We start from the raw sequence: 26898 nt of genomic DNA, 5'->3' as shown, positions 1-26898 counted from the left end.
AAGTGGGAACAATCCAAAAGTAGAGACATGAAGGACCAGAAAAACAGGGGGAAGGGATAGTTTGCTTTTTTTAAAATTCATATTGCCCTTTTCCCTTCCTTCTCCCAAAAGGTGGGGAGTAAACATTTCAGAATGAAGAAAAGGGTTTTTTCCCCCCCAATCTTGCTGCTTATCCTTTATTCTCCAGGATAGTTTATAAAAAGTATATGGTAGAAAAACTTTTAGATAAAATTATAACTATCTGAATTGCAGTGTACTTTTATTAATGTTCTTTGCCAAATGATAATACTGGATATGTGGCATGGATCAGCAGAAGGTTGACTGGATTAGATTCAGAGGATCCCAATTAAAATCTCAGCTCTCTGATTTGTGACTTGTGTGACCACAAGCAGATAAACCATTTAACCTCTTTGTGCCTCATCTTCCTTATTTATAAATTAGAGGATTGGACTAACTGTGCTTCAAAATCCCTTCCTGATTTAAGTCTTTGAAGTACTTTGTAGTTAGATACAATGTTAGGAACTACTTGTGAGATAGTATATGTATGTATTGGCCTTTAATGGATAAGGAAATTAAGGTTCAGAGATCATTTGAACAAGGTTACACAGCTGGGACTTGAACCCAGGTCCCCTCCTTTAAAATACAGTGTTTATTCTGTTATGTCACACTGCCTTCCTAAAAGCAGTTTTTTTCAAGAATCTACATCTATTTTTATTTAGAAATGCAGGAAAAAAAGCAAAGTAAAGAATTTTTAAAAAATTAATAAGCAGCAACCTTTTATTTTACTTATTCATACTGCTATAAATCCATTGGGTCCATGCTTCAAAGGTAGAAATGTGAGCAATGACAGCACTGCTCCTACATCCGACTAAATAACAAAACAGAAAGCACACTTAGGACTTGATGCTGTAAAGATACTTTGCAGAATAAAATCACCTGGGGTTTGATGAAGGAATACATCTGGCATTCTCTTGAGTATCTCTTCATCTATTTTGCCCTTAAAATGCGCACGCGCACATGCATACTCTTACACACACACACATACACACACGCGTAGCTACCTCTGATTTGCTTCTTACCTGCGTCAGAATAGCCCATTTTCCCTAGTATATGGTGTTCAAAAATACAACAAACCCAGACATAAATTAAAGTATGAAAGAATACAAAAGGAATATTTCAATATGGATAAAACTCTTATTTGGTAGAATAGACATTAAGACCTGCTCTGTGTGGGGAACTATGCTGGGGTCTAAGATTACAAAGATAAATCATGGTTTGTCTTCCTTAGAGGCTCACATTCTTTTAGTGGGACATGAAATGAACAGACATGTCCCCTTTGATAGAGGCAAAGTGGAAACTACTGCAGAAAATTTGAGAAGAGAATACAGTGCTGAACTGAGCCTTGATGGAAGAGAATGATTTTCAAAGGTGTATCTAATGAAGGAGTAAAGTCTACAGGTCTTGTGGCCACATGTGGCCCTCTAGGCCCTCAAGTGTGGCCCTTTAACTGAATCCAAACTTTACAGAACAAATCTCCTTAATAAATGGATTTGTTCTATAAAACTTGGACTCATTCAAAAGGGCTCACTTGAGGACCAAGAAGGCCACATGTAGCCTTGAGGCCTCAGGTTCCCCACAGCTGAGGGTGCTGCTGTTGAAATGGGAAATGGAATTTTCAAGGGACAGCTAGTTTTTCCAGTTTGTCTAGAACAGTGGTCTCCAGACCTTTTTGATTGTACATCTCTGTGAGTAAAGAATTTTGAACATCCAAGCAATATGCATATATACGTGTAGTATTATACCAACAAATATGTACATTTAAAAAATACATAAAATAGAAATTTGAAAGGGACAAGAAAAAGAAGAAATATGTGACCTTAGAGTTACTAGGGAGTCGCTAAAATTTATTGAGTAGGAAATCACATGGTTACTTTGGTATCTGTGTGAAGAATGGATTGGAATGGAAAGAACCTTGATTCAGGGAGACCAATTAGGAGTCTATTGCGGTAGTCTGGGCAGAAGGTAATGAGAGTCTGAACTACGGTCCTGGCCATATGAATAAAGAAAAAAGAATAGATGTTGTGGGAATAAAAATGAGAAGATTTGGCAACTACTTAGATTTGTGAGGTAAGGGATAATGAATCACAGAAGTTGCATTGTAAGATATCTTTGTAGTAATCTAGTGCTACTTTTACTTAAAAGGGACCCCACCATAATATACCAGCAAGTGGTAATCCAGTGTGTGCTTTAAGACCTCCAAAAAGGGGGAATCCACCATGTTCCTAGCAGGCCATTCTACTTTTGGACAGCTCTGATTATTAGAAAGTTAGTCTTGACATCAATCCTAGATATTCTTTTCAGCCTTCACTCATTGTTCTTTGTTCTTCCCTCTGGGATCCAGACACAAGATCAGTGACTCCTCTAGTTGACAGGGCTTCAAATACCTCAAGATAGCCATCATATGTCCCTCTACCCTGTGAGTGTTCTTCAGGTTTAATAGCTCCAATTTCTTTAACTCTAGGGTTCTTAACTGTCTGTGAATTTTAAAAACACATATTTTGATAATTGTATTTCAGTATCACTAGTTTCCTTTGTAATTCTATGTGTTTAATGCACTTAAAAATATTCTGAAAAAGGCTCCATAATCTTCACCAGATTTTCAGAGGGGTCTGTGATGTAGAAAAGACTAAGAATCCCTATTTTAGATCTTGAGGCTGTTATCCACAGTGTTAGTTGTCCCTCCTACTTCTATGTCATCTTTAAATTTGATGAGCAAGTCATTTGTGCCTTTTTCTAAGTTATTGATTAAAATGTTAAACAGCATAGGACCAGGTACAAATCCTCCAGTGGAGACCTCCTACCATATTGACATTGAATAATTAACAGATTGAAACCGGCCATCCAACCAGTTCTGATTCCATTATTGCTTAATTCATATTTCTCATTTTCACAAGACTTGTATGAGATACTTTTTCAAAAGCTTTATTTAAAATCTAGGTAAATATATGCATAGCATTCCCCTCGCTTTCTAGTGTAGTAAACTTGTCAGAAAGGAAATTAAGTTAGTCTGGCATGATCTATTCTTGATGAAGCCATGCTGACTCTTTGTAATTGCTATTTCTTTCTAGATATTCAACCATCTCTTTAATGAACTGCTATAGAATTTTCCTAAGAATCAGATTCAAGGTGACCTATACTTTACAGATAGTTTTCTTTCTTTTTTTAAAAAAAGGGCAGTTCTCCAATCTTGTGTTAGCTTTCCTGGTTTTCATATTCTTTCATATATCACTGTCAGTAGCTCAGCAGTCTCACCTCTTACTACTTTCAGGGTCTGGGGATGTAGTTCATCTGGACCAAGTAATCAATAAGCGTCAAATCTTGAAGGGAATAGAAGAGCCATTGGGGTCATGGGCAAAAGTGGAAAGATTAGCTGTGGCAAAAATAATTACTTTCTCACTCTCTTAAGATTGAAACAAAGGAATAACATTGTCTCATTTGATCCTTACCACAACCTTCTATGATAGGTGCTACTGTTGTCCCTGTTTCACTGATGAGGAAACCGAGGCTGAGAGGAGTTAAGTGACTTGCGCAGGGTCAGATAGCTAGTAAGTGTCTGAAGCAAAAATTGAATTCAGGTCTTCCTTACTCCAGGTCTAGTGTTCTATCTGCTATGAAACCTAGGAGGGATGAAGGTAAGAAGAGTTTTTGAGGTAGAGAGAATAGATGAGGGAACCTGGTTTTCCTCATTGAAAAAGGGGGTGAGTCAATCTGCTAGGAAATAAGATGGTTTGCATGATGTTGGGAAGATTTCAGAAACCTATTTTAGTTGGGGGAGGAGTGTGTAATAAGGAATCAATTAGAGATGAGTTTAAATGTATTTGTATAGATATAATGGTGAGGGCCCAGAACAGATTTAGAACTGGAAGAGACCAAGATTACCTTATGATAAGGAAACCAGAAACCTAGGGAAGTCACTTAGGTTTGAAGTGGCAGAGTCAGGATTCAGCCCCAGGTCATAGGACTCTAAATTTACTGTTTTTCCTATGCTGACAGATAATATGAATTTGTCATGGGACCAAATCCTTCCTGCAATATTCAGTAGCTTGAGAGAAGGAACAGACAACTTAAATGGTAGGGGTGACCCAGGGATAAAAATTACCATTCAGTCAATATTCGAGGGGGGACAAAAAAGGGCAAGGCTTCAGGAGTGAAGAAAAGGAGGAACATGATGTTAATATAGAATTGATAGCCTGGGAAAAAAGGGATTATAGACTGAAGACTGCCTTGAGGATCAGGAGAATCAGGAGTATGTTTACAGTTAGTGAGTGAGGCAGTGGGAGAAGTGGAGGTAGTTATAGAGGAGAACTTATTCCAAATCACTGAGGTAGAATATTTGGTGGTCAAAATGAGATCTATCTCTCTACCCCATGAGTAGCTAATTTGGAATAGAGATAGATGTCTTAAGAGGCTAGTATTGAGGATGCGGGTGAACTGGGAAGCCAAAGTATTCCAAGAGTCATCAGTGTGAAGACTGAAGCCTCAAAGGATGGCATAAAGGAGCTAAAATGGAAAAGAAGACCAAAGGATAGAGAATGATCTGGAAGTTCATAGTTGATAGTAACAAAGACTTGGACTGGTTGGTATAGATGATGCTGTGACTCTTAAAGGAATTGAAATAAAAAGTGACCATGCCAACTCATCCATCTGTAAGTTGGGGGTCATGAGAGAAGTGTTTGCATTGGAGAAGATGGTAAGTGATTCACATTCAGGAGAAACCTAGATTTCAGTGTCCAGAGTTGGCAGACCCAGTGGAAGGGATTAGGAAAAGGAAGATAGGGACCTTAGGGTTGAGCTTGGTCAAGAATGAAAGTGCAAAAGATGTAGCAAGGCAAATTGTTTTTCACTCAGGCATATAAGAATTTAGAATCACAGAGATTATAGAGGAGCAAGAGGAAGGAATTTGCCAGTCATGGGGCATAAGGAACACACAATTCACAGCAACTTGCTAGACTAAATCACCCATAAGGTTTTAATTAGAATGTTGGTGCAAGGCTGCCTTGACCAATGATGCCTCCTTAGTTGATTGCTGCAGTGATGGTAGTGGTTGTGGTAGTGAGAACAATGTCAGGCTTATGGCTTCCAGGTAGCTTCAGAGATGTAGGAGGCTCTATGTCCTTTGTGTTTCCAAATGGAACCAACCCACCCCACCACTCCCTTGGTTGTATTTAGGGGGAGGGAAGAAAGCTTATGGTGCCTCTAAAGAGTCTTCAAAGGTGAAAAACAGTTTCAATAGAAGCAGAAAAGGCCACTTAGAGTTCCACCTGACATGTGTTGTCTCTCAGCTCTTTTTCTTAAAACAAATATTTCTCTATAACTATTTCACACTAAGTAGAATAAGTTCAGAAAACCAGACTACTTTTCTTTGGTTTATTATAGTATCAGTAATTTGTTTTAATTTTTGCTTACTTCAGCAACAGAAATGACATTAACCATAATAATTTTATCCAGAAGTTTAACCAATATAAATTTACTACCACACTAAGGAGATCATAAGAGGCTCAGAAACTGCCTTAATCAGCAGACATCTGACTTGTTTGCCAGACGGAGAGAGATGGCTGCCAACAACATCAAGTTAGAATGTAAACTGGTTTGTAAAATCTCATTAAAAAAAAAGCCTAGAAGCAGTATCATTTCATAAAGCAGAGAAAGGCAGTGGAAGGCAAAAACCAATTTTAAGAAAGGTTGGCAAGATTACAACTAGACAAAGTCATCTCAAGGACATTCAAAGGTAAAAATGGAAGGACAATTACCAGAAAAAGAAATGTGGAAATGATTTGCAAAAGTCATTATAACAAACTATTTTCTCTGTCAAGGACAGTGCATCGGTTACCCCACTTGGATCCTAACATCACAGTCTCACATGTGCTTATAGAGGAGATAAAAATAACCCTAAAGAGAACAAAGATGGGGAAAATATCCAGATTAAAGCAAATATATAGAGAGGAGATCTGTGCTGAAAGTGATAATTGTTATAGAATTGAGGGACCAATATACAAGATATTTGAAGGAGGGGAAGATATCAAAGGCATGGAAAAACTCTTAGACCTTATTAATACTGAAATGAGGAGACCAGTAGAGACCACCAATAATCTATATGGATTACTCTCTACACTTTACGAGAATCATCTGTTCATAAGTCAGGGGTGTTACTGGTGAGAGTTTTGAGCAACAAGAAGGATTTTGCAATATTCATTAATAAACTAACATCTTTTACCATTTCATAATTAATAGAAATATATGGAGATTTTAAGATCTTGTAATTATTAGTTGATTATTTAAAGGCCATTAATTTGGTAGAACAAGGCACCACTTTTACAGGCACTTTGATAACAAGATGTTAAAGTCATTCAAAATTACAGCAAGAAGTTATTGTAGAAAGGGCCCTGTTCACTGACCCTCTGATAAGAAATACCAGTCAATGCATAAGGCCAATCAATCAACAATTATTTATTAAGCTACTGTGATGTTCTAGGCACTGGAGATGCAAATACAAAGAATGAAATAATTGTTACTTGCAATGCAATTACATTGTAATAGGGGAGACAAGAAGTGCATATGAAATATATGCAGCATGAATGTAAAATGACTAAGTATAAATATCTACAAGGTAGTTTAGGAGGGACAACACTAACAGTTAGGAGGAGAATCAGGAAAGGATTCATGTAGAAAATGAGCTTGAGCCTCATCATAAAGGAAGAATAGTACTCTGTGAGGTGAGGTAAGGAAGAAGAGCATTCCAGCAAATGGGACAGCCAGTGAGAAGGCACTGAGACAGGAGATGAAGTGTCCTGTGTGAAAAAAATAGAGGGTCAGTTTGTCTGGATCACCAAATACAGGAGGGAAGTGATATCCAGTGAGCCACAACAGATAGATTGGGGCCAGATTGTACAGAACTTTGAAAGCTAGACAAAATAATTTATATTTTATCCCAGATGTGAAACCCTGGATTTGGTTGAGTAGGTTAGTCATGTGGTTAAATCTGTAAGGACTGTCATGACTGGAATGGTGAGAGGCCTGAGGCAGGGAGACCATTTGGGAGGCTATGTACTGCAGCAATCTAGACAAAAAGGTTATAAGAACATGGACTAAAGGTGGTATAAAGGTATGAACAGCAGGATTTAACATCTGATTGACAATGTAGGGTAGAGAGTGAGGAGTCCTTAAGTTTTCTTACACACGGCGGGGGGCGCACGCAGGGAGAGAGCTCTAGAAATCGTCTACTTAGCTATGAGAATTAAACTTATGGAATATGCCAAAAGAGAAAATAATGGAAAAGAGGTGATGGGACAGAACCTTAGGGAATAATATCCCAGTTAGGGGACATGATGTGGATGATGGACCAGAAAAGAAGACTGAGAAGGGGTAGTCAGGCAGATAGGAGGCCAATTAAGAGACAGTCGTGTCATGAAAACTTACTGAGGAAGTAGTATCCACAAGGAGAAGATGGCCAACCATGTCAAATGTAGCCGATAGATCAAGGAGCATCAGTACTGAGAAAAGTCATCAGATTTGTTGATTAAGACATCGATTTTGGAGAGAGCAGTTTCAGTTGAGTGATGATCTGGGAAACCACGTTTCAGTGGGTTAAGGAATATGAAATAAGAGAGGAGGAGGAGGCAGTAGATAAGTATAAGTAACATTTTCAAAGAATTTGGCTAAGAAGGAGAGGAAAAAGAAAAGATATTAGCTTGAGTGCCTAGGGAAGGATTTTTTTTAAATGTTGGAAGAAACAGTCATATTTGGAAGCAATAGGAAGAAACTGGTTGAGAAGGAGAGGCTGAAGATTTGAGAGTGGGATGATGATTTAGGATGTGACCCGTAGGAGAAAATGGTAGAGGATAAGGTCAAGTGCACAGTTTAAATGGCACTAATAGCTAACATTTATATAGCGCTATATGCCAGGCACTGTGCTAAGTGCTTTACAATATTATATCGTTTAATCGTCACAACAACCCTGGGAGGTAGTTGCTATTATTACCCCCATTTTACAGAAGAGGAAATTGAGGCAAACAGAAGTTATTTGCCCAGGATCATACAGTTGCACAGTGTTATATGAATTCTGGAAGAATTGTTGGGACCTTTTTTTTAATATTATAGAAAGTCTCCAAATGCACATTTTTCTTTGAAAAATGGACATGCTTTCCTTGACTGCATCAGCACATATTTTTAACATTAACATTCTACTGATATTGCTATATGGCAGCAAGACATGGAATACAGCTGCCTTTAAAGAAATTAAAATGAGTATTGCACAAAGGGCAATGGAGTGATGTATTATGGTGGTGAGCAGGCTAAAACATAGAACCAGTTAGGCACTCCAAAGAACAGGAATGAAGAATATTATCAATTAATTATATGACAGGAAAATAAGACATGTTCATCTTGTAACAAACAAGGAATGCCAGGTTGACAGCCAGAGTGTTCCATTGATAATCTCACAATGTTAGCCGAAAGCACAGAAGGCTTCCAGCACATTGTAATTCCCCATGGGAAACTTAAGGGAGAAAAGGGGCAGAGTTATACAAAATGGGCAGGCATAGAGAGGTTGTCATCTACATCATTGAAAGATCTTTCTGAATTGAGATCACAGATCCGTTTGGGCATTTGAGTCTCCTTCACATAAAATGGCAAAAACTGAGACACATGAAATTCCTTACAAAGTTAGTGGCTTTATTTGTTATTTAAAAATAACTTTTCAAGATAAATCCAATTACACATAAGTGTGGGTATAATTGCTTTAATAAATTATGTTTAAAATATGTCTATGTCAAATGTAATTTTCGTTATAAATACCAAGTTATATAAAACACAGTTTGAAAAAATTCTTCCCATCAGTACAGCTAGAGTGGGAAGACGTCAACAATGGATTGGGATCTTTATTCCCACCACCAGCACCTTCGCCTTCAGGATCCCCAAACAATGGGAAGACCTGCCCGGGTCACTCTTTGTTGGGCTCTTTGATTTCTCATAGGGGCTTAGATGAGGTGGAAGTCAACAGCCCTCTGCTATCCAAAGAATTTGAGAACTATTTACCTTCATTGCCTTCCATGGTCCTCCAGAGCTTATCATCTACCCTTCTGCGCCTAACAGTGCTTATTGCATTAAACTTGCTGATGAAACCTAAGGACCCATGGACTTTGCCATTCACCCTACCCCTGCACCCGTGGAACTTCTGGGCCTTTCCATCTGCCCTGCAACTTGACTTTCTTTCATGTGTTGTCTCCTAATTAGAGTGTGAGTTCCTTGGGAGCAAAGATTGTTTTGCTTTTCTATTTGTAGCTTGAGTGCATGCTATAGTTCTTCGCACATAGCAAACACTTGATAAATGCTTTTTCTTTCATTCATTGAACTAACAGTGATTTTAGATCTGTAAAGGATGCTGGGGGGACAGGGGAATATTGGACTGATTTCACTTTTCATTCTATACAAAAATGGGTGGAGGCTGGGCTATATCTTCCTCCATGGATTCAAAATTTCTTGAAATTCTACATCCTTATCTATCCTTATTACTATTTTCCTTATATTATTATTATTATTATCATATCATTGATAGATTGAAACAAAGCGTGAAGGAGAAAGACTTAAAGATCACTCCAAGGTTTCTAGCTTGGGAGACTAGGGAATTTGTGGTGCCATTACATACTGAAAGCAGATTTGTGGGGTGGCAGTGATGAATTTGGTTTTGAATATTCCCTTATATATTAAATTTTTGATAATGGTGACACATCTGAATGATGACTTCCTATAGGCACTTGTAGGTAAGAGACGGACTGGTTGTTTAGATGAGAAATCAAGGCTGAAGACATTTAGATTGAACCAAATAGAAATAATAAATGTAACCATGGGCAAAAAGGAACTTTCAAATGTACATGTTTAAAAACAGATCTTTGTAAATGATCCTACCTCACCCAAATTGCTAATAGGATAGTTCATAAAGCATTCCACTATACTTAGCAGTTTGTCTTTAGTTTTGGTCTTGAGAATTTGAACTGGAATATAGTGATGGAATATTATTGTGCTGTAAGAAATGACAAGCAGGATAATTTCAGAAAAACCTGGGAAGACACGTTACAGGAACTGATGCAAAGTAAAGTGAGCAGAACCAGGAGATTATTGTACACAGTAACAACAGTATTGTATGATGAATTGTGAATGACTTAGCTGTTCTCTGCAATACAATGATCTAAGACCATCCCAAAGGACTCAAGATGGAAAATGCTATCTGCCTCTAAGGAAAGAACTGATATTGTCTGAATACAGAGTGAAGCATACTATTTTTCACTTTCTTTTATTATTTCTTTTTCTGTCTGAGTCCTCTTGTACAAAATGACCAACATGGAAATGTTTTACATGATTGCATATACATGTGTAATCTATATCAGATTGCTTACATCTCAGGAAGGGGTTAGAAGAGGAAAGGTTAGAAAAACTTAAAAAAGAAGTTTAAAAATTATTTTAACATAATTGGGGGTATGTGTGTGTGTAATATTTTTAAAAGAGCTTACTATGTGCCATCCCCTGTGCTGGGCGTTACAAAGAAAAGGCAAAAGGAAAACCTAGTGTAAAGGAGCTTCCATACTATAGATGTATAAAAGGTAACATTAGAGAGAAGGGCTCTAGCTTCTGAGATATCCTAGAAAAGTGGTGTCTTAGGCAAGTCTCAAAGAAACTTGAGGTTCTAGGGGGAGGAAGGAGAACATTCCAGACATGGAGGTCAGTTAGCACAGAGGTAGAGATGGGACTGGGAGCAGTACATGTGTGAGGGATAGCAAGTAAGCTAGTATGACTGAACCCTGGAGGACACGGGGGGAGAATGATGTGTACAAAGGACCTTAACTATGATTCCCTTAGCCCAAATTATGATGTATCTGAGGAAAAATGGCTGGTTACGCCTGCTTCTTTGGTGAATGTAGTTTTAATTTTTAGCTATTATTATGAGTTATTAAAGCAACGTTAAATAGACTCAAACGATGAAGACATTTCATGTGTAATAATAACTGGTAGTAGTGGCACATGTATTGGAGTACTACACTGGTGGTTCGGATATCCAGATTTTACTTTCTTCCTCTGACACTAAACAGCGTTATGACCTTGACCAGGTCATTTAACTGTTTTGGGCCTCAGTGGAATAATTCTAGATTAGCATTCTGTGATGGTAGGTGCTTCTGAAATGTTATAGGAGTTGTGCTTGAGCTGCTCTGATTGCATGAGGCTTTTAAAAATTGTTTTAGAGCTTGCAGGAGACTTTGTGAATTTAGTTTTGTATACCAAGACATTGGAAGAAGATAAAGTTCCCTGTCCTGCCCACAAATGACCCTGTTTCTTCATCCTACTTAACATGACACCACCAAAACACTCCTAATTCCATATGGGGATCATATATATAGATATTTTTTAAGTATAGATTTGTCGGATAGTTTTTGCGTAATAGCTATTATTAATAAGAGCAGTGTGGTGGAGGTGTGTTTATCTGAATACTTCACTATTTATTTGTTTTGTTTTGGGGTTTTTTGCAAGGCAGTTGGGGTTAAGTGACTTGCCCAGGGTCACAGAGCTAGTGTCAAGTGTCTGGTCTGAGACCAGATTTGAACTCAGTTCCTCCTGACTCCAAGGCCGGTGCTCTATCCACCATACCACCTAGCTGCCCCAGTACTTCAGTATTTAAAAGTACAATTTCTTTGGTGTGGATTCTTCCCCTCACTAACATAGATGATAGCAAAATTTAGTAGATGGTTTTGGAAAGTTGTTATAGAAGGGGGGAAAAATCAACTCTTAGAGCCAACTTAGTGGGAAACTGCCAAATTTAGCTCATCTGGTTTTCAAACAGTGGACCCATGCTCAATCCCGGGGTCCATAGTTAATACTCGTTCAGCCTTAGAAAACCTAGAATCATCTGGCTGTATTCTCATGTGGTGTCAGAGTAAGTCTTTAGTGGTGAATATTTGATTGTACCTGGCAACTTGGCAGTTACCCAGATAGTTCATTTTACTAATAGCCTTAACCTTACTACACTTAAAAGTACCATATAATAAATTCATGTATACACACATACACACACACACACACACGCACACACACACACACACACACACACACACACACACACACACACACACACACCCCTCTATATGTGTTTAGGTTAGGCTATCAATTTTGGGCAACTGCCCATTTGACTTTCTTTTGCCTTTTGCTGAATTAGTTTTACTCTCTCCCTGATCCAAAGGAAGCTTGAAGGTCATCCAGTACTATTCCCTCATTTCTTTTTTTTCAGATGAGGAAACTGAAGGCCAGAGGTTAAGTGGGAAGAGAGCCAGGATTTGAACCAGAGTCCTCTTAACTCCAAATCCAGTGCTTTTTCTACTATACCACCTTGGTTTCAGTACTGGCCTATAGGGGAAAAAGGTTAGCTCCTTGACTCTAGTTCCTTTCCCAGGAAGGAAAGTCATTTTAATGGGTATTATATAGTTTTTCGTATATAAAGCATGCTTCCATAGAAGGGGAGTAATAAATAAATACCTTGGATAATGGGTAATCATTTCTAAACGTATGCACATATGAAATAAATTCAATAGTCTTAATAAAAAATTATAAGAAAATTAAGAAAAGGAGGCAGGTGGGTTCATTTCTATCTTACAAATAAGAATTAACCAAACCAAAATGAATATACCCTGTGATCTAGGTGCCTATTTGGCATTAAAACACGTTTTCCAATTATGTAGTGTATTTCAGGTCGCTTTAAAGTAGTCATTGGTTCTCGTGTGTTCTCAGCATACCTGGCCTTTTCTCAACAGTATCTTTAGTCATTTTTGCACATGGTGTGGACTATTGTATTTTCAGAAGTGTTAGTTTCATCACAGAAACTCAGAAGTGGAAGGTCTGTAATCCCCTCTATAACATCCTTAAGAAGTGTTCTTCCACTACCTTCTTTAAGACTTCTTGAATTCCTTATTAAAACACACACTACATACAACTTTACAACATATAGTTATACATCTAAAAGTGTGACATGTAATGGATAAAAATTGTTTGGCTTCTGTAGGGGTTATTAATTTGTAATTTGAATTGTTGACTTTTTTGATCTATAATCTGAAAATACATTTACTAGTAGGGAAAGAAATATGAGGATTCTAAGACTCTGTAATTTCAAAAGTAACTAACATTGATTTCCAGAATTATTCAACGTCCAGCATTTTTTAAAGCGTGGTTGATCATTTGTGTTCTTGTTTAAATTTCTAATTGGTAACAACCATATATGTGTGTGTGTGTGTGTGTGTGTGTGTGTGTGTGTGTGTGTATACACACACACACACATACATACATGCATACATACATACACTGTGCATAGTTTTGTATAGTATTGAGTTACTTCCAAAATAGATTTAAAAGCTTTTGGTGATAATTTCACTAATATGTCCTTTTTACTCAATAGAGGGCACACCAAGATTAACAGCACTATCTGGTTAAAAGGTTCTGGTTGAGTTTTCTGAAACATTTCAGTGTTGTGCCATAGCTCTCTCAACTACTTGTTCACACCTTAGGCAACAGTGTTAATTTTGGAAAAAAATTGTGCATAAAGGGAGGGGCAGAGTATTTTGCACACAGCTTTTACACCTAGGGATTGAAGGGTTCATTTTTTCCCCATTGTACCTGTATGTCTTCAGAGAGCTACCATAGCCCTAATCTACAAGTTACCTTTAGCTGAAGCAGGGGGTAAATTGTTGTTTGTGTTGGTGCCAGTTAATCATGTTAGCCCAACAGCATTTACATTCACACCACTGTAAGAGACACGTAGTTAACTGGTGAATTGGAGCTATTTTACAGCTGATGGTAGGTTAGCATTACTGAAGACTTAGCTCTATGGTCACCTGAACTGTGGCTTAGTATTTTAGATATTTTTCTACTAGGTTATTATGGAAGAATGTGAGGCTCTTTCTTTCTTTCTTTCTTTCTTTCTTTCTTTCTTTCTTTCTTTCTTTCTTTCTTTCTTTCTTTCTCTCTCTCTTCTCTTTCTTTCTTTCTTCTTTCTTTCTTTCTTTCTTCTTTCTTTCTTTCTTTCTTTTCTTTCTTTCTTTCTTTCTTTCTTTCTTTCTTTCTTTCTTTCTTTCTTTCTTTCTTTCTTTCCTTCCTTCTTTCCTTTCCTTCTTTCCTTCCTTCCTGCCTGCCTGCCTTCCTTCCTTCCTTCCTTCCTTATAAGCTTTATATTATTTAAGTGAATATGACACATAAGCACTGAATTTATTTTTAGTTAGCTTAGGATAGTTATAGCAAGTATTTTGTAGTACTTATTGATTATCTTGTTTTCTAGGGGCCACCTACAGATGCTCCAGCAGTAGATACAGCAGAACAAGTTTATATCTCTTCTTTGGCACTATTGAAAGTAAGTAGAGCCATTTGCTTTAGTGTATCCTTTTGTCCTTGTTGCAATCTTATTAGATTATTGACAATTTTGATTTGGAATATATTTCATGTTAACTAACGGTTTCATATATAACCTATTATTTTAAACATGTAAAATGAAGAACATTTTTCCCACTGATTCAAAAATTAGTTTGGGCATGGGGATTGGTAGGGCAAACAGATTTCTTAGACAAATAAGCTTTGAATCCAGTTGCAACATTCATTCTTCTTTACAGATGTTGAAACATGGTCGTGCTGGAGTTCCAATGGAAGTTATGGGTTTGATGCTTGGAGAATTTGTTGATGATTACACCGTCAGAGTGATTGATGTGTTTGCTATGCCACAGTCAGGAACAGTGAGTACTTTTACAGTTTCTTCTTGCAAGTAAAAGTGTTTTTTTTTCCTATGCTAAATAACTTTTCATCATACTCGTTTTGGTTTTTCCCAACAGGGGAAAAAAAAGTGTGACATTAATGATAGAAATTTCTAGAACATGTCCTGGTTCTAGATCTTTTTATCGGTACTTTTAGGCTTTGAAATAACATATTAAACTCATTGCATATATTGAGGGAAGGATATTAGTATTATGTTTGAAAATCTACTTTTATGTTTGAGTTCAGTAATAGTTTTGTATTTTATTTCCGTTGTTTTAAAAATATGACCCTCTTTAATACTTTAAAATATGTGACTGTAAGGCTGTACCTATTCTGGTTAAGTATAAAGCATGTAATTTGAAGAAATCACAGAAAATGTTTTCTTTTCCCCAGATGAGGTAGATTATTTATATAAGTATACACTTGGTTTGTTGGTTTGTAAGGACTCCACTTTGTCTATACATTCTGGTTTTTGTAGGGAATATATTTAACCAGTATGAATAAGTGCATTTTTAATATTTTCTCATAAGGTTTTAAAGATGTTAAGTGTTCTACTATCAACATAGCCCAAAAAAGCCCAGAGCTTTTATAGCTCTATGGAAATAAAAGCAAAAACAGGTACTTTAGGGCAGAATATGTGCAATAGGAGAAATGTCTAAATGACTCTTAATTTAATCATGCTATATTCATTCCATGCTAGATTTCATTTTTTTCTTGTTTATTTTTTCACATTTTCACCTGGTGAAATAAAGAATTATTTCTAGGGGAAATATATATTTGGGTTTATAAAAGCAATGACAACATGTTACATTACAATGTCCCTTGTTACATTAAATGCATACTGCCAGAATTTGAGGGAGAAAATCATGAGAGTTTCATTTTAATTATAAGTTAACAGAGGTCAGCAAATTTCTTTATTAACTGTTTTGTGTCAGCAACCAGTCCCTCTGGGGCAAGCACACCTTGTCTTATTTAGATTTCTGCAAAGGAAGATCTCATAATTTCTCTGTAATTGCTTGTTTACCACATAAGATATGATGAAGTAACTTTGATCACCAAAATCACCATGCATAAATAATAGTAGAAAGTTTTCTTTCTACAAAGGTTAATTCTTAATTTTGAGTCCAAAATACTAAGGATTTCTTTTGAGGAACTATGTTTACTATTGAATTTATAAAATATTGGAGTTAGCAGTATAACAACTCTAATGTTAAACATTTATAATGAATGGTCCTATAAAAGAAATAATGACTTGAAAAACTGTTGTTAGTTAAGTAATAAATGACCTTTTGGTGATTTTTCTTATAAAAATCCCATTTTGGATACATTGCCCCAAAAAAAGATTAATTTTAAAGGCGGTGATTGATCTGCTCTAGCTTTCCTGGAATGTAGTTCATGTTTGAGAGAATTGTTGTCAAAAGTCATAGAAATTAAGCCAGTGCTCAAGTTGTATATTTCTTCAGGCCTGCTTGGCAGACAAAATAACAACAATGTGTTTTAATAAATTGACTATCAAGAACAAAGCACCTGAAATTCCCAAGTTGATTATTCCCTCATAGTTGTATGCCTGTGGATTTTTGTCATTGAAAAACGTTTTTTTTCTTCTATGAGGAAAATATTTAGCATATGTTTATGCTAGCTGAATAAATGCAGAATATTTACCTGCCTATTAAGAATGTAACTTGATTGAGCTAGTCCGAAGATTATAGATCCCACATTTAAAGCTGGAAGGAGAACTTAGAGGTCATCTAGGACCTTTTTCATAGAGTAGTAAGGAGTTACTAAATGCTTATTTATTGACTGATGGAAGCGCAGTTGGCACAGGATGAACCATTGATGCAGCCAGAAACTAAAATAATTTTGTAATTGTTTGGTTATAAAGTATAAAAATATGAAAAGTGGATCAAATCATCCTAAGTTATTAACTGTGAAGAGTTTGGGGGACGTTTAAAATGTAATTTACTAAAATCAATACATCAGTATCAAGTGAACTGATTTTAAGGATCATCACCTCACCAGGATTATTTTATGTAAAATAACTGGATTTTCAAGGCGATTAAGCTATCTCAAGTAAATAGAGATTCCGTAGTTATTTCTGTGAAACTGTCAATTCACCTTGCATTATGAGGTTTTTTTGTTTGTTTGTTTCCCCCCCCAAAGTTCCTTATGTGCTAAAGCTAATCATCTTTCTAAACCAGGGTGTCAGTGTAGAGGCAGTCGATCCAGTATTCCAAGCCAAAATGTTGGATATGCTGAAGCAGACGGGAAGGTAAGGGTTTCAAATCAACACATAAATAAGTAGTTGAAAACATTTCATATGCTATATAAACTGTTTGGTTTTTCAGATACACACCTCAGAGTTATGTATATTTATGGATATTATCACTGAAAAAATTCACTTGACATAAAAGTATTATCAGTATGACTGCAGTGCATCACCTACCTATTTATCTTTTTCCCTCCCTGATTTACAGAAATCATAGAAACTTGCCAACCAGCAAATTGCCTCACATTAAAATTCTTGCCTCTCGCATAGTCAGCCTGGGCTGCAGCTCCCCTCTCTTCAGCATATGGACTTACTATCTAGTCACTCAGAAATGAAAAGGCTTGTGTTTTCCACATGTTTTGATAGTTACAAGTGTATTTGTATTTTGAATATTTAAATCTATAGGCATGTGAATTACCATCTAGGTGTAAAGACAGGAAAAGTAATAAAACATAATCTTAGTAGTCTATCAATTTTGGTGATTTCAAGCTAAACCTCTCAACAGTTGTCATTTTTTGCTCAGATTCTTTTACTGTGGAAAAAACTTAAATTCATGTTAACAAAAGGCTCAGCAGCTGAACGGAACAGTGCAAATTGCTTTTTGACTGAGTTCCTAGTTCTACTGCTGGTTTAATTGATATTTAATACTTTCATGACAGTGAATCCCAGTGTCCGTTGTTCTCGACGGACTTTGTGCCTGAAGAAGGCAACTCCCAGACTTAAGGAGTTAAAGAGTCAATGTTTACTTGAATGCTGAAAGGTAAAAACTGACTCCAGGAAAGTGTGGCAACAGGGTGAAAAACTGCGAGCCTCACCCACCACTGCTAATGTGCATCTCTTAATGATAGCACTCCTTTGTCACATTGATTCATTTCCATGTTTTCAAGATAATATGGTGAATAATTTCAGTGTTTCTAATGGTGCTTTTTCACACCTGTGTGTTTTTTATCTCTTCTTAATTTATACCCTGTTAGTGTAGTATTTTTTTTCATATCATAAATGTTTTTACTACTTCCATTAGGAGTCCCTGAATGCCCTCTTTGTTTCAGGCCTGAGATGGTTGTTGGTTGGTATCACAGTCACCCTGGCTTTGGCTGTTGGCTTTCTGGTGTGGATATCAATACTCAGCAGAGCTTTGAAGCCTTGTCGGAAAGAGCTGTAGCAGTCGTAGTGGATCCCATTCAGAGTGTGAAAGGAAAGGTAGAGTTTGTTTTTCTTTGGGGATGTGAGATGATGGTGGGTCTGTGTCTAGGTTCTTTCTTTTTCAGTATAGCATCTCAGGGGCCCTTTGATTTTAAATTAAAAATGTTTCTTTATCCATAATTAGATTAAATTCATAATTGAAATTAATAAACAAATCATGGAAATCTCATTCTCCTGTATATTAAGAAAATCATTATCAATTTTTAAATTCTGTGATTGTTCCAAATTTAGTCAACTGCCGTTTAAATAATTGTGTTTTTAACCCCTTAATGATTTGAAAGATCATTTAGGAGTGATAACCCCAGACTCAAAATGTTTTATTAATATTTTGACAAATAGTTTAAACAAACTACATTTGTGAGTAGTAAGTAGGGCTGAGTACAGCACTTTAACAGCTAGTTACAAGGCTTTGTTTTGCAGATGTTGCACACGACACTTTCTGGCGTTGTGTGTTCCAAATGTTTTAGACAATGAAAACTTGCCCCAAAGACTGGGTCTCAACCATTCACATTTTTGAGTGAGGACACAGATGAATGATTAAGTATGTTAAATGATTCTGAAAAGAGATTAACTTGCAAAGCATATTGGGTTATAGTTGTCCTTTGTTGAAATCTCTTTTGTTCTTGTTTAGTTCTTTTTTTTTTATTTCTTTCTTTCTAGCCCCATATGCCATTTTCCTATTTCCTGCCTCATGACAGCAGGGAGCAGCTCTATTATCACCTTCACAGAGCTGTCTGCAAATGTGAGAGGCAATTCGATTTTGCTCAACCACAGGGAGAGTGGATTAGAAAAACTACAGAACGTACAGAAATTGGCTAGGTGGTTACTGCTTTAAAATACTGCTGAGGTGTCTTGTTTGAGCTTGTACTTCCATTGTAGTGCAGAATAATCGTTAAAATCACAATATATTTATGGAATCTTTTTTATACTATTTTGTAAATACTTTTTTATAGTACTTAAAATAAATATTGACTTGTAATATATCAGACCTGTACTATAGTAGTAGTGCAGATTACATTTATGTCTATTCACTAGCTCAGACAAACAATATTACTGTTACTTCAGAGTGCTTATCTGTCATGAATTTATAGTCCAGCCATTTCTGATGACATATCATTATGATGGATCAAAATTGGGGTCTTTCCTAAATCATGATCTTATTAGTCTTGATTTAGCATTTCAGAATAGAAGCTTCCCACAAAAGAAATAAAAGAAACTAGCACATAAGGGAATTCAAAACAAATAGCATCTGATACTTTGGTAGATAAAAATCTTTTGACTCATTTAATTCCTTTGACTATATGTGGTTATTTAGCTGGTGTACCGGGGGGGGGGGAGAAAGAAATTAAAGGCACTGACTTGTGTTCATTTTTTAAAAATTAATTTATGGTACCCCAGCACAGAATTTTAATTCTCATCCGTTATATGAAGTGCTCTTTCTTTTTGTTCCACCTAATACCATCAGAATTATTGTCCTCTTCCTTTAAAAATAGCCAATAATTTCAGATTGGAATATCAAATGTCACTTTCAAATTTTGTTTAAGTGATGAGTAATCAGTGAGGCCTGATTTTAAGTGAAGGTAGCAGTCTATTTTATAGCATTGGTTAGAAACTGATAGATTGAAATTTCCATGGTAGCTTGATTCAGCTGAGAAGAGGGTACTTTGAAAAGGAAAAAAAAATGAACTTAAATATAGTGAAAGAAAACAATCTTAAAATAGAGTCTTACACAAAAACAGTTTGACATATTTTATATGTTTGATTGTATAGTTTCTTTTAACATGGTACATGTTATAGTCCTGAGGATTAAAAAATAGCTAAAATATAATACTGTAGGTTATTGAATGTTGATTTATATTTATATGACTTAATCATTCTTATTGATTTTGTAAAAGAAATATAGAAGTATTAACAAATACAGTAGTTTATGCCACCTTCTGAAATAGTCATGATGAACATTTTATGATAGCTTTTATGTCTCTAACATCTTAAATTATTTTATGAAGAAATTGCATAATCTAGGTTTAGTGTTTGATATGGGTAGATATTTGAACAACATCTATATAGATATCTAACATAGATAACTCACATTTGTTTTACTTTAACATTTAGATTTATGTTTCATATTACACCAAGGCATCTAGTCCCATATACGTATATCATCTATATTATATATGTGTGTGTGTGTGTGTGTATATGGATACACACACACACACACACATACACAGAGACTGCTACTTTGTTCATAAGTTGCCTAAATAAATTTGGGAAATTGTAATTCTTTCAAAGTTACCTCAAAATTATAGGAGCTAGAGTGAATATAAGTAATGATCACAGGTATATTCTTGTTATTCCACATAGTTTGTTATATGAATTTAAATTACAAAGTTTATTAGTATTTTTCATACATAGAGGCAGGCAACTGTTGACCCAAGAGTTGAAATTGTAAACCATATATAAATTATTTAAATTGTCCTTGACTCATGAGTCTCTTGGAATGTCTGTTATTTGTATTTTATATATCCCATTTTTATATTTTTTACTAAGTAAGTGATATTAGTTTTTAATCTCATGAGTATGTCATATCATTAAAGGATTTGGACATTGCTATGTAAACATAGAAATATAGGGAATGGAAAATGTCCTAAGAGATCATCTTAGGAGGCCCCTTCTAAACTATTCTCGATATTGATAACTCAATTTCATCAATAAAAGTGATTTTACAAATTGGTTGTTATTGGCTACCCATTCTAAAATCTTTCTTTACCATATTGCATGTAGTGCCTGTTTATAAGTGATATCTGAGCTAGGCATTGTATAAATTAATTTAGACGAACACAATATTTGCCAACTAGCAGCCTATTATCAAGGAAAGAAGATGGAAATGAACAAATAATAGCAAAAAAGATTCACAAATAGTAACATACTTGGTTCAACATTAGTTGAACCAAGGCATATTACATAATTGGCATAGCTAATATACATTACAGTGATGCCAAGCCAGAGTAATTGCATTTGTATTCTAGTGTAGAGTAGTCATTATTGCAGAAACTAACATTTAATGAAATCAGAATAGTAAGAAGTACGATATTAAGTTTCTTGGGTTTTAAGATATTTGCTTCCTTAGTTTATTTGTAAGATGTTCTAGTTCAGAGACCTGACTTTGCTCCTCCAGTTGAAACATCAACTTCTTGCTTGCAAATGTTGCTATTGTATACTTTCCACACATAGCTGACCTAGTCTATTCATTAAACATTCAGTTAGTATAGTGAATTAAGTTTTAGTCTGATATTGCTTACCTGTTAGTCCAAGGAAAGTAGTGGTGCAGTGCAAAGAGGACAGGCTTTGAAGTCACATGACCTAGGTTCATGTCCCGCCTCTGACATTACCTTTGTGACCTTGAGTAAGTCACTTAATCTCCCTGAACCTGTTTCCTCCTCTGTAAAATGAGGGGTCTAAACTAGATGGCCTCTGTTATCCCTTCCATCTCTTCATCTATTATCATTCTATAACTTAGAGCAAAAAGAGCCTGTTAAATGGGTTTCAGTATTACAAAGTATGTCCAACAAGGTTTTTGCCTATAGGAAACTGACCACTTCTTCCTCAAAATTTGTTGTCTGTATCTGAAGTCTACGGAAAATTACTTTAAAATACCAGTGATCATTTAACCCCCCCAGTATAATCCTCATTTTTGTGAGAGATTGTTATTTAGGAGGGGTTCCATATATGTGTAGCCTGGTTTTCTTTGCCGTATTGAATTCAGTTTGCCATTTAGAGAACTTTTCCTGTGATATACAGGAATAGAAGATATCAACAGGGAAATAGGGGACCAAGAAGAAGAGACAGACTGGTCATGTGGTGTGGATGAGGGTGGCAGCTGAACAGCCAAAGTGATCCACTAATATCTTTATGAAGTCTGGAAAAACTGAGGAAGGGCTTCAGCATATTGGGTGGACCTACTGTGGTGAACATATCAAAAGGATATGAGCAAGGATTATAAAGATGAGCTAGTGTGGATGGGAAATCAAGCCTATAGATCCATTTGAGTATTGAGGACTTTCCAGGTGGATTTTTTTATTAAGTTGTAATCCAGTCAGCAATTTTTTTTGTTTTGATTATATTCTGGGAAGTCAGGGTTGAACAGTTCCAAAATAAGAGGGATTCTAGAATTCAAATGAACTATTATTATAGAGGCTTGTCCACAAACAGCTTATGAGAAGAACTGTAGTAGGGTGGAAGGAGTGTTCTGTTTGAAGTTGGGATATGGATTTAGAATCAGCTCTTGGCTTATTCCCTACCTATCCTTTCTGAAACTCCATTTCTTTATCTGAAAAATGAAGGAGTTTAACTAAATGGTATTTCTGTGACTTCTTCCTGCAGTAAGTCTGTGATCTTATATATTAGAGGCAATATATATGAGAGAATTACCAGACAACCTTCTCCTAAAATTGTGTGGTACAAATAGGCCATAAGGAAGCAGGTGTGTACATATAATACATGCAGAAGGAATTAAGAAACCAGCACAGGACTGTATTGTCTGGAATAGCTTTACAGAGGAGGTAAGACTAGAGTTGAGTCTTTGAAGCAAAGAAAAGTAAGGGAAAGTTTTCTAGATGTAGGAGACATTATGAATAAGAAAAATTTCACTTATACTACGAATTCAGGCATCTGTCACAGTGTAAAATCAGTTACTTTTCAGCATTCTCAGAGAAAGAACAGGAAATTGGACGCTAGTGTGGAAAAAGAGACCGACAGAAAGGGTGCTGTAATAACTCACTTCTCCAAGCCATAAGAAGGACATCTAGAATGATATTTCCTTTCTTAGTATAGATCCTTTACTTAGTTAATAAAAATGGATAAGTTAATTCAAGACTGTATGATGGTTTTAATGTCTCCAAATATACACACAAAGATTTTTCTTGCTTTATTTAAAATTAAATGTTTTAAATTCTTGCTTATTAGGATGGTCAAGAACAAGGTCAAAACCTAAATGTAGGAAATAAATGTTTCTGAAAATTTATCATCTATAGCTTGGAATATTTATGTAAAATTCTTAGGAAGGCGAAGTTATCAACTATAGAAATAGAGAGATTATTCCTTTCACATTTTCTAGATAACCTAATTTAGAGATACTATTTCTAGGTAATTTCCCTCAGGAATACAGTTAAATAAAAAGACTATGCCATGGTCAAATCTGGCTTAAGTAGTTAATGTCTGCCAGTGATCACTAGTTTCTACTCCTGTTCTTAGCTTAGTTTATTTAATGAAAGACTTTCATCTACATTATGGCTCTTCACAAATAAAAAAGCTATGCCACACACAGCATTTAGCTTTAAGAATAAGAAGTAAACATAAACATAGTTATTTTGTTCAGTCCAAATCACTTTTGATGTACCAGCCACATGCGGTGACAATGGGGAGTCAACTTTTATAAAAAACAAGATGTTAGATGGATTTGTGGATAAGGATTCAATCAAGTAGTTTCTGGGTAGACGTTATACTTTGAGTATAAACAGCTATTGCAGTTCCAAATTCCATGTCTTCTAAATATTCCAGAAGACTTTGAGAATCACCATTTTCCTCATATTATTCTGGTTTTAGCATTTTCATCATTTAACATTTTACTCATTGTTAACTAGGTTGAAGGAAAATAAGTGGAAATAGAAAAATGTAAGTCCCGTATTTCCATCCTAACTTTAATCCTTCCAACTCCTGGTACAAGACTAATTACTGTGTTTTTTATTTGCTCTGTATTTTGCACTCATAATCAGATTAAAGTCTTGTAGCAAACAAAATATTAAATATGCAATTCTTTTTAGTCTAATAGCTATGTTTGAGAAAAAATAGATTCATAAAACAGATCCTGGGATCTAGAACTGGAAAGGATATTAGCAGCAATCTAGTCATTGTATAAATTAAGAAACTTCATTGTATAAATTAAGAAACTGAGCCCAGAAACATAGTGACTTCTTTATGGATATACAAGTAATCCTGGCAAATCCAGTATTCAATTTGAATTCCTCTGACTTCAGATCCATTGTTCTTTCTATTATGCCCAGTTGTCTCTCAAACCCTGGACTAATTCATTATTAGTTTATAGTAACTTTGCTTTTTGGATAATAAAATTCTAAAAGTGTGTGGAGCGGAATATTCGAAAACAAATTTTAAAACACTGTTAAGAAATACCCCATTATATTTTGTCCTTTGATAGTAGTGTCCCTTAATAGTGATTTAAGGATGAGGAAACCTTTCTCAATCCCTTTTAATTCTGGTGCCTCCTTTCTTAATTTTTTCCTGTTTATTGTGTATGTAGCTCCTTTGTGTATATTTGTTTGCAAATTGTCTTCCCTATTAAGATCGTGAGGTCCTTGAGGAGCAACTGTCTTTTGCCTCTTTTTTTTTATCTCCCGCACTTAGTACAGTGCCTGGCATGTACTAGGTACTTAATAAACATTTATTGACTGACTGATTTCTAATTTTTATAACATACTTTTCATCTTTATATCATTGTATAAACATGAGCTTCAAAGCTATGTTATATCAACACGATACCTATTTCACTATTTTATCATTAGAAAAGCCATGGAAGAAAAGCCATTTTCTGTCACCAAAAGGGACGAACCTGTGTGGAGCTGAATTGTTTCTGGTTTCCTATATATGTTAGTATGGTTGAGGTGACTGGACATTTGGGGAGCATGATTGTCTCAATGTAAACTTTTTGAAATTTTTCTTTAAAATTTTATTGATTTTTTTTTTGTCTTTACCTCACCTGTATTTCCTGCCGGATCCTCCAACTCCCTCCTAATGAGCCATCTCTTATATTAAAAAAGAAAAAAAATTCAGCAGAACTAACCAGCATATTGAAAAAAAGATGTTATATGCAGTGTTCTACACCTATGGGCCCCACCCTTTTCAAAGAAGCGAAAGTGGAGGTGTCTTCTCACATCTCTTCTTTCCAAAGTTTGGTGATTATAATTGTATAAATTCAATTTTGTTTCACTGTTACTCTTTCCTTTTACACTCAATGTAAATTTTTAAGGGCTTTTCCCCCCATTACACAACTTAGATTTGAGAGTTGAATGTGTTATCATTATTGTCACTCCCAAATAAATAGGGGTTTCCTGTTTGGTTATTGTAGTGACTTCTTTCTCAGATTCCTTGAAATCTCTATTGGTCATTTTTCAGCAATTTCTCAAAGCAGCAGTTAAGTAGATATTAATTACCCCAAAATCTCAGAATGTTAGATTTTGAAAGGTCCTTAGAACCGAATCTATTTGTTTTACAGATGAGGAAACTGAGTTCCTGAGGGGTTTAGATCTCAGTAAAAAAGCAGAACCTGAAACTAAAGACTTCTGACTCAAGTCTGTGCTGCAATTTCCCTACAATCTGAATGGCCATGCTGGGTATTATAAAGCATAGTGAAACATGTTTTGTAGCAAACGTCAACAAATGTACTACCTGTCTACCTAAAAGGGTTTATGAGCCAGTGACTTTTAACAGCATGGTCAGTCAGTAAATATTGATAAATGCCTACTATGTGGCAGGCACTGTGATGAGAGCTGAGTATACAAATAAAAACAAAGACAGTCTCTGCCCTCAAGGAGCTTACAGTCTAATGGGGGAAGACAGCACACAAAAGGAAGCTGAAAAGCTGGGGGGGGGGGTTAGGTTGAGTTTTGTTTTGCCTATATGGACCTGTGTCCTTGTGACAACTCACAATAGTTTCAAAGCCAAAAGTCACAGGTAAATTGTTGGGAAAATAAACCTTAGAAAGCTACCTGTGTGTGTTTTTTTTAAGAGATGTTGATTGACTTTTATATGTGTGAAGAAGAAATTAGTGAAACTACTTGTTGTATTAGTTTTTTTTTAATGCTTGCTGTAACCTTTATCTTGCTTTAATATTATGTACACTATTGAACCATTTGAAAACAATACTGAATAACTTACATAACCATTCCTAGCAAAGTAATTGGTCTTTGATCATTAAAAAGCTTCTTACCTGTGAAATCTAACAAGAGAAGTGTTGTTAATGCATTTTAGCCTGCCCTTGACCAATAGTTTCTAGGCTTATCAGTTCTTCACTTTTTTGAGATTGTCAAAGGAGAGTCAGTTGTAGTCCATTAGAAAATGAAGTGGAGAACTGTTCGTTTTACAAGGGCTACTGAATAGTCATAAGATGATAACAATAGTGTAGGTCAAATTGAGACTGGTATCTTGGACATGAAAGGTCTTCCATTTCATTAACAGTATTTTGAGAATTCTACCTACTTCTTTAGCTAACCAGAATTTCAGCCTTAACAGCTTCTGGGTTTGCACATGATAACTTTAATAGTATTTATTTAAAGCGTATGATTTCAGGAGTATTGAAGTGATAAAGTTGTTAAGACTCTAAGGCATACCAGTTCATTCTTTTTTGTTTTTGTTTTTGTTTAGGCAGTTGGGGTTAATGACTTGCCCAGGGTCACACAGCTAGTAAGTGTCAAGTGTTTGGTCTGAGGCTGGATTTGAACTCAGGTCCTCCTGACTTCAGGGCTGGTGCTCTATCCACTGTGCCACCTAGCTGCCCCTCCATTTCATTCTTTTTATAGTTGATGTGA

General features: G+C 35.7%; 1 protein-coding gene across 2 annotated transcripts in view; it reads left to right on the top strand.

The window, feature by feature from the left end:
• Window positions 1–26898, top strand: part of PSMD14 (proteasome 26S subunit, non-ATPase 14) — a 106463-nt gene that overhangs the window by 51840 nt on the left and 27725 nt on the right. For both annotated transcript variants that reach the window (XM_021004887.2, XM_021004888.2), the window contains 4 exons: window positions 14366–14437; window positions 14694–14813; window positions 17031–17101; window positions 18148–18298. In XM_021004887.2, coding sequence (XP_020860546.1) covers window positions 14366–14437; window positions 14694–14813; window positions 17031–17101; window positions 18148–18298 — 414 coding nt within the window. The remainder of the gene's footprint in view (window positions 1–14365; window positions 14438–14693; window positions 14814–17030; window positions 17102–18147; window positions 18299–26898) is intronic.

Source organism: Phascolarctos cinereus, unplaced genomic scaffold (genome assembly GCF_003287225.1).
Source record: "Phascolarctos cinereus isolate Bilbo 61053 unplaced genomic scaffold, phaCin_HiC Scaffold_726;HRSCAF=1367, whole genome shotgun sequence".
Lineage (NCBI taxonomy): Eukaryota > Metazoa > Chordata > Mammalia > Diprotodontia > Phascolarctidae > Phascolarctos > Phascolarctos cinereus.
Note: the sequence above shows the minus strand (reverse complement) of the source record. Positions and strands in the feature narration are given on the sequence as shown.